Raw genomic sequence first — 12,815 nt, forward strand, 5'->3', positions numbered from 1 at the left:
TGTAATACATTCACATTTTATTTTTAACGTATTTTCCACCTTTTGTTATTTTTTTACTTCTCGTTATACTCGAATCGCTCTACGAGTTTCTCGTTTGTAACGGGTTACTATTCAGTGTTTTTTTTTCTTCATATCATCATAATTTTGTTTAAAACCGAAACGCCGAACGTATTTTATTATAATTCTAGACACGTTTGATAAGAGTTGATCGGTGTGACATAACTTTTTACGAGTTGGATTTTTTTTTCTGCAGTTTCAAAAGTGCTCTCAGTAACTGTTGCTTAGTTTCAATTGTTTTTTTTTTCGTTTAATTTTAATTTTAGTTTTGTTCGTTTGTTGCTACGAACGACTGCTCTGCCAACGACGAAGTGAGGATGTCTGTTTTTTTTCTGGGTTTGCCTAATAAGTAACGCGTATCGTGCAGCTTCTCCCCCTCCGGAAGCTGTTCGGTTAAGGAACGTGAATTGATGTTTTAGATCCCTACTAGAGGATAGGTATGGTAGGTTAATCAATAATCAATATCTTGCGTTGGTTGCAGCATCCTTCGCCTCTGTACTATCACATATAAGAAATAAAGAATGGGTTCGTTTCAGTTTTTGAAACCCATCGTATTTTCTAAATTTAATGCTAAAATTTCCTCACTTTTTGATTCAATTTTTAAAACTGAAACGCGTAATAACTTAACCACCTGTTTTTTTCACTATTGTTTTTTCTTTTCACTGTTCAAATAAGTTCTACTCGGGACGCGACGAACAGGGAGATCGATGTAGGTTCGGTAGGTTCAGGATTTCGTTGGGATACGAAAAGTAAATATTTGGGAACCCTGTCGCGTGCTCGCGTTCGTTTGCAGCTGCTTACAGCTGGGGTAAATCTCATGCCTGCAGTTTGGTCGGTGTTATCGGGCGAGTCTTGACTTCCTTCTGGGCGGGCCACTTCCAGGTGACCGGCATGGCAGATTCATAGTTGAAGTTGTACAGATGCGACTTGATGTAGGTATGTTTGTCCTCCGGTTCCGGGTAGGTTGAGGCAAGACCTAGAAGAAAAGACATGGTTCCTATTGGTACTGTTCAAAACTGCAGTCAAATACTTACCCTTCTTGTAGGCATAGTTGGTAACACCGACGGCAATCTGCAGCGAACATTCCTGAATAGCACCGAGCGGTGGGTACAGAGATCCCTTGTTCAAATCCTCCTGTGAAACTTGATCAGCAACAGCCTGGGCGGCAATCAGGAACATATCATCCGGGATGTGGTGCGTTCCGGTGACGATGACTCCCAGGGCGACCCCAGGGAAAATGTACGCATTGTTACCCTGGCCAGTGTGGAAAGTTTTACCACCGTACTCGACCGGTGGGAACGGAGAACCGGAGGTGAAAATGCAGCGTCCCTACGAACGAAAAAAAAACGATCACCTCTCAGAAAAAATATAAAAAAACAACAATCTCACCTCGGTATTTTCAAAGGCCGCTTGCGCCGTACACTCCGCCTTCGAGGTTGGATTCGACAGCGCAAAGATGATCGGACGTTCATTGTTCTTGCCCATGGTCTGCAGGATCTTCGGTGTGAAAGCTCCACCGACAGCGGAAGCACCGATCAGAACCGACGGTTTCACTTCATTGACCACCTCCTCGAAATCCTTCATCGGACGATGCTCCTTGGCGTAGAAGGCCTTGTGTCCTCCCAGGTGACCTTCCGGTCGGTTCTTGGCCAGCAAACCATCGATATCGAACAGCCAGATCTTATCGCGAGCCTCCTGAACTCCGACTCCTTCGGCCTCCATAGCCTTCACCACCAGATCGGCAATTCCGATCGCCGCTTCACCTGCCCCCAGGAACAGAAACTTGTTCTCCGAAATCTTTTTCCCGGTGACCCGTTTGGAAGCCAGTAGACCCGCTACCGCCACCGAAGCCGTTCCCTGGATGTCGTCGTTGAACGTGCAGTACGTGTCCCTGTACTTGTCCAGAAACCGGAAGGCATTGTGGTTACCAAAGTCCTCGAACTGAATGAGCGTGTTCTGGCCGTATCTTTTCACAACGGCTTGCATAAACTCATCGATAAAGTCATCGTATTCTTTACCCTGAATACGCTTATGTCGCAGCCCGATGTACAGGGGATCTTCCAGCAGGCTCTGGTTGTTCGTACCAACGTCGATCACAATCGGCAAGCACTGATGCGGTTGGATTCCGGCCAGGGCCGTGTACAAGGCGAGCTTACCAACCGGAATACCCATTCCGCAAGCGCCCAAATCTCCCAGTCCCAGAATACGTTCCCCGTCCGTCACGACAATGGCTCGCACGTCCGGTTCCGGCCAGTTCCGAAGCACATCGTACACATGGCCCCGATCGTTGATCGTCACAAACAGCCCACGAGGTCGCCGATAGATCAAACCGAACTTCTGACAGGCCAAACCAACGGTGGGAGTGTAAACGATCGGCATCATCTTTTCCACGTCCTCCGAAATTAGCCGGAAGTACAGTTTTTCATTGCGATCCTGCAGATCGACCAGGTAGAGATACTTGTTCAGATCCTCCTGGTAGCGGGAGATCGAAATCCGACACAGTTCCAACTGTTCCTCCTGGGTCTTGAAGCGGGCCGGTTGCAATCCGTGAATGCCCAGGATCTGCCGTTCCTCCAGGGTGAAGGCGAGGCCCTTGTTCAGCCGAGGATCACGCAGATGATCGATACCCATGACCATCGAGGGCACGATGATGTCCCCGGTGACCTCATGGTACTCGCGAGCTTGCTGGTACTGCTGGCCACCACTACCGGCAATCACCGACGTAGCCGCTTTCGCCAGTGTCTTCTTCGGCGATGATGTCGCCGCCGAGAGTGTCTTCAGTGCGCTCGAAGCTCCGTTCAAACTGTAAATTGAGAAATTGGTTGTGAGAAGTTAGGACCACTTTCGGTTAAGATTTCGGTAATAGAAGGAGATGAATCGGGGTTGTTTCGCTGAAATCGGGGGCGAACAAAACAAAATACAAAGACGTACGTCAAAATCCGATGAGATTGAGAACAAAAATAGAACTTATTCCCGTTTTATGAAAATCAAACTTTTAGGCTACTTGTGTTTTTTTATCGAATCAATAATTATACCAAACACGCCACCCTCGTTTGACTCGGTTGACATATTCTATTTGCTATCATAATTCATGTGCACTTGTGTGGTGCCACTTTATTTACCTACAAACATCCGTTGCATTCGAAGCTGCAACGGGCGAAGGCTTTCCTAATCGGTTTTTTGTTTTGTTATCTACCGCAAATCGCGTCATTCATACCGGTCAAAATTACGATTATGCGGCGCAATGTTTTGGATTCCGATTTTTTTTTGGAGGACAGTTTATCAATTATGTAATGGCAAAGCTGCCCCTGTGATAACAACTACAAACCGTTATCATTCTTGGTACCTTTATTTTTGACCACCATGGTACTTTTAGGTCATGATAAAAAACGGATTGCATTGTTGGGTGACAAACAAGGGCTGCAATGCGATAACGTGTTGCATTGAGTCTAGATTTTCCTTGTACTTGAATTGATTGTCGATGGCTTACTTTGTCGTTTCTGTACTCGATTGTATGACGAATTAGTACCCTTTTCGTTCAGGTAATACTACAAAACCTGTCGGCTTGAGATGTTTCTAAGCGCTGATTAGAATCAAAATCATTCATTATAATTTCTAGAAGATTGAAATATTAGTTGCGGATGAGGTAGCACTTCTCGCATCATCTCGATAATGAAGGAAACGAGCTACCTAAATCAATTTGTTCTGATTCATGATAGAATTCCGGAGAGGACAATGAGTCTCATCATGTTATTGAACAATTACTTCAATTCCGACTGGTGTTATTTTCCGAGAGTCTGTTAAAATTTTACTGTTCTGAAGTTTTTTATATTGTGGTACGAAACTTTGAGACAATGATGGAAACATGCATCGGACTGACTGTGGGTCAACCAAGTGAAGGGAGATCTACAAAGTGTCTATACCTTGAGTAGCTGACGACGAGCAGCCGTGGACTGAGTTGGATACATAAACTTGATACAGTAAAGGACACTGCAAGAGTATGGTTGCTAGGTGAGGTAAGTAATTGGATAGGGAGAGTGAAAATGCCGATAATTGTAAACTCAAATAGGAACTGCCACTTTTTTTATTATACCGGTCGTAATAATTTTCTGTCATCGAGCTTGAGTAGTTCATGCCTATTCATTCGAATTTTGTTTACCAATTGACGATGATTCCAGTGGATCTCATTTGAGTATGACCACAAGTCAATTGAATGAATTGGAATACACTGGACAGTAAAGGACCAGTAATTTAATTTTCATCAAAATAATTTCATTCGGAAATGAAATTTAACCATATCTTATATCTTCAGTTGGTTCAGTTGGTAGTTGGTTGCATTCTAAATACTGTACTCGAATAAAATCATTGCATTGCTTAGGTAAAATTCAATGCAATTTTGAGTAAAATAAGTTTAAAGTGTAATGCTTGCATGTGTGAAAAAATCAGTCAAAATCTGTCTGATAATTAGCGATATGGCTTTCGAGGAAGAAGCACATGAACATGATCTTAGTGAAGCCCCTGTCACCGATAATAACGCAAATGAGTGAATAATTTATTGCTTGACGAAATACTCGAAAAAAAAATTAGGGGAATCAGTTCCACCAGTTGGATCGCAAAACGGTTGGGAATCGAAAACTCGACCGTGTCCTGTGTGGTAAAATCGTTCAACGAGACTCAGATGATTCCTCAGCTGAACAATGTTAAGAAAAAATCAGAATATTGGAAATCGCGGCTGAAACTTTTCAGAAAAAAATATATCTGGAAAGCACAATGAATATATCTGAAATGATTTTCGAACAGAAGATTTTTGGGCAATGAATATCTCAACCCTTTGCAGAGTACATGATAAACAAATTTGTCAATAAACAGAAACTGAACCTTTCTGGAATATCATATGCGGAAATAACAGGAGCACAGGATTTCGCTACGCCAATTCGTGCGATCCTTTTACTTTTGTAAATCAAATTCATGCTAAATAGCGTTTTATTGCGTTTAATCAGAATAATGTATCAGTGTAAATCAACCAGCTGGAATTATTAGTCTTTTGTCGCCAAAATCACTATTTAATGTGAAATATTTTTTTCACTAATTTTGCATTTGATATTGCGTAGTGAAAATTGTTAATTAACGTTATCAATGTCAGTACAATCCAAACTGATTATTTTCATAAAACCTTCGCCTAGCAGTAATTTTCCTAGTACTTATTTCATTGCGAAATAATCAATCAGTTGTGAAATCGAACACGGTGAGAATCAAACGGGAACATGTGTTGAAACTACTTAAACCGTGCCGTACCGAAACCGGTATTTTTCCCAGTTTTATTGATAAAGAGTGTTGGAGCATCATTCCTGAAGCTTATGAATTGTACATTTTCAACAATTTGAACAGTGTCATGCATATAAATTGACAAACTATATTGATTTACAAGCTCCTTTAATATTCCTTATTCACCCATCATTAGATTCCCTAAAGATACAAACTACAGTTTGTCATACTGAGTCACCCTACGCTCACTGAGAATGTTTAAAATTATCAAATTTAAACTGCCATTGATTCACTTAGCAACAGAGTAACGATTCGATAGCAGTAAAAAAATATTGAAATATTGCAATCATTATTTATTAGTTGCATTTCAGTTTCAAATTCATTTAGTAAAGATTATTTTTGATTGGTGAGAATATAATAATTAAATCTTGCATGAATCACCTCGGTGTCGAGCTAAATCGCAATTCAGCATCGAAACATCATCGAAGGCCCTTGTCCCCATCTCTTAATTGAAACTTCTGTGGGTGAAATTTTGTCATCAAGTTTCGTTTAAACACAAAATCACTTGTGAACTTCAAAGTTTAGAGTTTTGTGGATGCTTGGTTCATGAGTGAACTTCTCGGGAGTGATTTTTTCAGTCATTGAGTTTTTTTGGAAAATTTTTTGTACTGATTTTTTCAGGATTGATAATGAAATGAACTTTTTTTTATCATGATTTTCCTAATACTGTAGCTAATTTAGAAAGACATTCGTAACGACCGGTATCAAGAAGAATGGCACCAGAAGCCCCTGTTGTTCTTTCCACGAAGGTGACACTCTGTATTGGTGGGATCTGGCATCGTGCCACTACGCGAATCCATCGATGTTGGAGTGATACGAAGTCAACGATGATGTCAAATCCACCTAATTCGTAAGAACTTCGGTCTTGGTTGGGACTATAATGTTAAACGTAGAGTTTGTTGTTAAACCACAAGGAAGTCAATAAAAGACCGGTTCGTTTGAGAGTAACCCAGCCTGCTGAAATTTTTCTCGTCGTTTCGGGGTGTCAAGACTAATCAGATGACTTCGACCAGGATTCTTACCGAACAAATCATCTTTTAACTCACTCGATCCGTAAGTTTCGAATGAGTTGATGTGACCCTCTTGATTGAAGTGATATTTTTCAGTAATAGACGTACTGGAAAACAGTATAAAAAATCTTTGAATGTTCAATCGATTTCAGCTATGGATTCGAACGGTGGGAATTTCTACCGACGATTTCTGGCAATTTGAGATTACGAACCGTCAAACTGCTAGTGCTGAAGTGTAAAAAAGGCGGGTGGGTAATGTCACAGACATAACTGAAGGACGTGAATACTAGTAAAAGTTCTTTAACACTTTCTAATAATCAACACAACAAATTTATCGTACCATACAATTAAATAATATGGAACAAATGAAAGTAAAAAAAAATACAACGAACAATGATATAATTGTTTTTTGTGTATTTACATAATTAGTAGAGTGGAACTTTGCATAATCCTTTAAGAATATTTTAATGGTTCAGATTTGCAGAATTTGTCCGATGTCGATGTCATTTGTTTACACCTGAACGAAAATTCTAGACCAGGATTCAGGAACTGAAACCGAATTCAAGTACTAAACTCGAAATGTAGAATAGCCTTAGAATCCAGTTGCAAAATTCTGGTTCGGAATCCTGATCAAGCATTTAGCTCATGAATTTAGTTCTAGAATTATGAAACTGAACTCATTTTCAGAATCCGGATAGTTTAGAGCGTAATTGTAAACTTGATTGCAGAACCTGAATAAAAGAACTGAATTCAGTTCCCATATCTAATTCCAGAATCCAAGTTCCTCCAGCTTAGCTCCGGCATGAAGGTTCTGAATTTTGAATTAAATTCAAAACTAAATCTACGAATTAAATTCAAAACTGAATTCAGGAATTAAATTCTGGTTCTGAAATCAGTTCCGAAATTCCTAGTGGGAGTTCAGATTGAATAAATAGTTCCAGAATCCCGATCTAAAAATCATACCCTGAATTCTAAAGTTTAAATCCTAACTCAAAGTTCTGGATTCAAATTCCGAATATAAATGAAGGAACTGAGTTCAGCTTCAAAATCTGGTGAAGAAGCAAGTTCCAGAATCCAGGTTTAATATTCAATTTCAGAATCATAGTTTTAGTTTTGGCACCTGTGATTTGGAATTAAATTCTGAAACAAAATTCTAAACCTGGCATTAAGTTCTGACTCAGATGGACCAGAATCCAGGCTCTTGTTACAGAATGTAATCAAAAATTCAGTTCACAAATTCAAATCCAGTATTGGAAATCCGAATGCGAGTATCGATCATTTCGGTGATGAGTTTCGTTTGTGCGTTGCCAGCGTTCAAGTGGGCATTGTAGCCTTTATAATTTAATTTTTCTTGGAAAAACCAAAATTTTTCGTGTTTTTTCGTTTTTCTCGCAATTTTTCAATCGACACTGTATTTGTTTTTCCTTTTTTCGACTCAAGTCTGTTCTGAATGACAATGAATACTGTAATTGATATGAAATCAACTCTTAATGGCGAGCAGTTTTCAGTCAAAAACTCTCGATGCAAACTTGCCGTAAGAATTAGGTTACTGAAAAGTTTTTTAGAAACTTATTGTAACTTCAGGACGTTATTTTGACTTCATTTTCACCGTCATAATTCTGCTTGTTTCGTTGTGTCTATTATGAGCATCATATTTTTCATATTCTTTTTTATGAATAAGTTCAAGAATTAAGTTTGTTCCTGGAATTCTGGAACTGAACTTATTTTTCGAATCCACGTTCCTAATTTAATTCTAGAACGGAATTCTTAGCTTAAGTACCGAACCTGAGTTACGGAACAGGAAAATCTAGTTTCGCATTCAGTCTCAGCATGCTGGTTCTTAGTAAATTCCAATACAGAATTCGAAAATGGAATTTGAGTTCAGAAATCAGTTTCAAAATTCAGAATCGGATTTCAGATCTAAAATTTAGTTCCAAAATTTAGACTTATTATGAATTTTTTTTTTCAAAATTCTGAAATTGATTCGGAACTCTGTATTTAAATTCCGAACTTTAAACAAGGAACTAAATTCAGTTCCAAAATCTAGTCAAGAAACCAGTTCCAAAAATTTAGTTCCAGAATCCAGAACTAGGAATTAGTGCAATTTCTGGAACTTAGTTCTGAAATTGAATTCTTTATCTAAATTCTAAGCCTGAAATTAGGTTCTGTATTCAGTTTCAGAATCCATTCCAACATCCAGTTCCCGAATCCAAATCCAGTATTTAGTAGTTGAATTCGATTACTGATAATTTATTGTTGCTGTTGCTGATTGAAGGCGACTATACGTCACGACGTCCGAAAAACGAATGAGATCTGAGCGTTTGATCCTATCCTATCCTATCCTATCAATTGAACTTCAGTGCTGAAGTGTAAAAAAAACACGAATCAATGCTAGACTGGAGACCGGGCCAAGTACATTTCCAACAGAGTGTCTATCATTTCGGTGATGGCTTAGGTTCTTCGTTGTCAGTGTTCAAGTGGGCATCGTAGCCTTTGTCATTAAAAATTATTTTGGAAAAACAAGTAAATGCTGCACTCAGTTGATGTATGAGACCAATAATTATTTTATATTTAAAAATCTTCCGTTGCAAAACGGTATTTTCCATCTTCGAGAAAAAAAATTGAAAAATCGGTTTGCGTTGTCTTGATGAAATTCTCGCAAAATCCGCTTAAACGATCGCACAAAAGACTCAACTCATCAAGAGCAGTGCAGATTCCTAGTTCGTCCTTGCGAAACGCTTATAGAACACCTCTATCGATCGGAAAGGTCAGCACCAAGCCGGTCAAAATAGAACACATCCAAGATTTCAGCGATCTAGGTTTTGACATTGGTTTTAGGATTTCAGTGCAAATTTATTTCTTCTCGGATTCGTTTTGTTTTTGTTTTTTTTAAGCAAACAAACCATTCCGATTCACTCCAACGGCACCCACAGCTTCTCGAACGAAGCGAACATGCTGGGCGATCAGGAGACAAAAATAGAGCATCGCTTCTACCATGATTCTACCGACTGGGACACGAGGGCAAGTTCGAGGTCGAACGGTTTGGCGTGGGAATCGCATCGGCTGTTTGGTTTAAGTTTTGCTTCTTTAAGTTAGAAGAGAACACTTTTGAAATTTATGTCACGAACAATATTCCGTTTTGTTGAGACTCAAAACCGGCAGAACCTATTCCAATTAGTCCGCGACCGCACAATATCTCTACTCGCCACGGTGTTGTGATAAATGATTAGCAGCCGTAGGCGAGAATCATGACAATGGCAAATGATAACATCATATTAGCACTTATCACCACTAGCGAACCGCCCCGCCGTTGGCCTTTAACCGGTTCTGACCGCCTGATGTTCATTGTTATGCACAGTCGCGTCATGGACAGTCGGGTCGTGATATCAGAATCGGAAGTTAGGCATAACAAATTTGCTTTCGACCGCGTTCCAATGCGCAACCTCCGACTACCCTTCCCATCCATCCCCGGGCTTCTACGAACGGTCGAGAGCGAACGGTTATTGATACTCCAGCGCAAGGTCAATTTCTCTGGAAAATAACAACGATCTAGAAAACTAGGTCAAACTGCAGCAAATTGTCACATCACCACGACAACCAACCAACCAACCAACCAACCACTCGTGTACTGTAATTACCAATTACACAGCCTACTCTGATGATGAGTCGGGTGGGGTGGTATTTGATATGGTGGATTCCACGATCAGCTGGGCAAACAGAGAAGTGTGTCACCACGGCCCAGCCTTCTTTGACTAGTTAAAGTAGCTTGGTTGTTGTTTTAACCTTTCAAAACAGCTACTTTGTTGTTGTATACAAAACAACCAAACACAGCTCGAGGAATTTTCTCGGGTTCTTCTCTCTGTGAAGGGAAAATACGCTCACTCGCTCGTTTCGTTGAAAAAGAAAAAAAAACCTGACCGAGTAACAAAATTGGATACCTTTCAACTATTACGTCACCTTTCGGAGTTCTCGGGATGGATTTTCCCGAAAAAAAACTGGCTTTACCTACAAAGGAAAACCCCGATGACCACTTGGTGAGGTAGAAAAAAATGGCAATTCTCTTCCGACGGGTCCAGTAATTTTCCACTTTCACGCACACAAACACACACGCACGCCACACAGTAGAGACCAGCTGAAATTTTGAATAAAAGGTCATTGCTACTCGGACCGCGCGCTGTGTGTCCTTCCCGTTTCTCTCTCTTTCTCTACCAGAAACCAGCGGAAGTCCGAAGGGGGAATTCTCATGATTTTCATCGATTCACTTACATAACTTGTCGCGTCAACATTTTTCCACGGTTCTGCTCTCGTAGATTTTCCTGTACAGTTTTCCTCGGTCAAACAAACCTTTTCTGTATGTCCACCACCACGCGTCAAGAAATATTATTACTCTACTTTTTGTTCTGTTTTCGTGGAATCCACTTCAACTGGAACCGTTACTTCTCGTCTACGACGATACCACATGAACCCGGAACTCCGGCAGGCCAACTGAAACACACACCTACGCGCGGGTGTCGGGGAAACGCTTGCAGAAAACCTGAATTTTCCGAAGCAAATCGGCAGTGCTTCAAAAACCCCGAAAAAAGTGTTCGAACCAAACTCACTCAATCGCACTGTCTGTCTGTCTGTGCCTTGCCACTTCTGGTTGGTGAGCATATCCCGTTGGTTGAACGAAGGAATCAATTTGCCATGCTCTCCTGCCTGTGTTCGCCTTTTTCTGATGAGTATGAGTTTAATTCGCGAGAAGCGATGATTCGCTCGCTCTCGCGATATCTTTCCGACACATAACCTGCAAAATTGCGAAGCAAACAGTTTTGTGCTCTATCAGTCAGCAGGTGGTTTCCATCGATTTCCTCCGATGAATCTCACATGAGCAACGAAACATTGATCAAAAACCAACACGAATGCTACAGAAGAACACTTCCACAAACAGCTTTTGTTTTTAATCCACAACTTTTTATCTTTCACTTATAAACAACCACCGTCTTGACGTCTCGGCCACCACGCTCGGTCGGATTTGTTTACATTCTCTCTCATTTTATCGAACGAAAATTTTTCGCAGAGCTCTCTCTGCGAGAGATCGAAATTTCCGCGCGCGTTGAGATTCGCCACGACGGGTTTTAGTTCCCCGTCCTATTTTGCATACGCACATCAAATAAATAAAACGAAGACAATTTAGTCCAAGTAGGCAGGTATAGCATTTTTATTCGCCACGCTCTCGCTTTGCTATTTCCAAAGCCTGCTGTTTGGTATCTCCTATTACACATGTTGATGGAGATGACAGTTGAGAGAAGGGACACGGTGCTTCTCATTAAGAGAAGCAGACAATTTGGTTGAATTAGAAATCCGACAGCTCGCCGACGACGAAGGAACACAGCACTTGCATCAGGTGTGTGATTGAAATGAGTTTCGGGGTGCTGCCATTCAGCGTAGAATAATCTGACCTTGAAACATTGTAGTTTGCGCTGCTTGTGGCGATGTGCCAGAATGGGGATGTCCGATGAATGTTTTTGTATTCGTCTAATTTGTTGTTTTCAAAGCAATGAAAAAAAAACGAAAACTTTAAGATTTCAGAACAAGCTAAATTTTGAGAACCCTATGGGGTACACGCATAGAAAAAGTTACCCAGAGTTTGAGGACTAGTTACTCATTTTCAAATAAAACATGGGAACGTCAAAAAATGAGTAGTTACCTTCAATGATAATAAGACACTCTTACTCTAAATTTGAGTTTAACGCAAGAACTCGTTTTTATGTTACTATTCACAAGATCTGTCTGAAAGTTGTAATAACCATTTGTAGCAACAGGTATTATTTCTGTATAAAATATTCAAAACGACGAATGTAACATTGAAAGATTGTCTTTGTTTACTTTCTCTTTCCATTATTGCGAAATATTCGTTTTTTCGGTAATTTCTTCAGTGCAGATTAAAAGATGGTAGCTTTAGTTATTATCATCAGCAAATAATTGGAGAGAAGGATTGCTAAGAATACCGTAATAATCGAAAGAGATAGTAAACAAAGAGAATCTCTCATTGTTACATTCGTCGTTTTGAACATTTTATACAGATTTTTTGTTAGTGAGATCGCGTATTTCAAGGGTGAGTCGCTTATCACAAACGGTGTTATGTTTGCAAAAACCGGAATGATAAACTATGCTTTTGGTTGTGCAATCGACGCAGATATTGTGTCCAAGAGTGCTCCGTATTGTGCTTCAGAACGCAAACGAATATGCTCAACTGTTATGAATGTTTTTGGTAGATGATCTGAGTCAAAATCAGTTCACTACAAATTTAACATTGATCTGCTAGAGTCAGCTCAGTTGTAGAAGGATTTCCCATAGATGATAAATTAGTTGGGCCATTTGGAAATAAAACTGGCTAAAACCAGCGGAGAGTTCATCATGAAGAACTCGTACTTTCTGATT

At 40.2% G+C, this 12,815-nt stretch overlaps 1 protein-coding gene across 1 annotated transcript; it reads right to left on the reverse strand.

Annotated features, from left to right (window-relative positions):
• LOC131429959 (NADP-dependent malic enzyme-like) lies at positions 1-11,051 on the reverse strand. Its single transcript, XM_058594508.1, has 4 exons — positions 10,659-11,051; positions 1,447-2,860; positions 1,092-1,386; positions 1-1,033 (listed from the first exon to the last, which is right to left on the reverse strand). The coding sequence occupies exons 1-4, from the start codon at positions 10,676-10,678 to the stop codon at positions 873-875; spliced, it is 1,890 nt and encodes a 629-aa protein (XP_058450491.1). The 5' UTR covers positions 10,679-11,051; the 3' UTR covers positions 1-872.
• Between the last annotated feature and the right edge of the window lie 1,764 nt (positions 11,052-12,815).

The sequence above is a fragment of the Malaya genurostris genome, chromosome 1 (genome assembly GCF_030247185.1).
Source record: "Malaya genurostris strain Urasoe2022 chromosome 1, Malgen_1.1, whole genome shotgun sequence".
NCBI classification, from domain to species: Eukaryota; Metazoa; Arthropoda; class Insecta; order Diptera; family Culicidae; genus Malaya; species Malaya genurostris.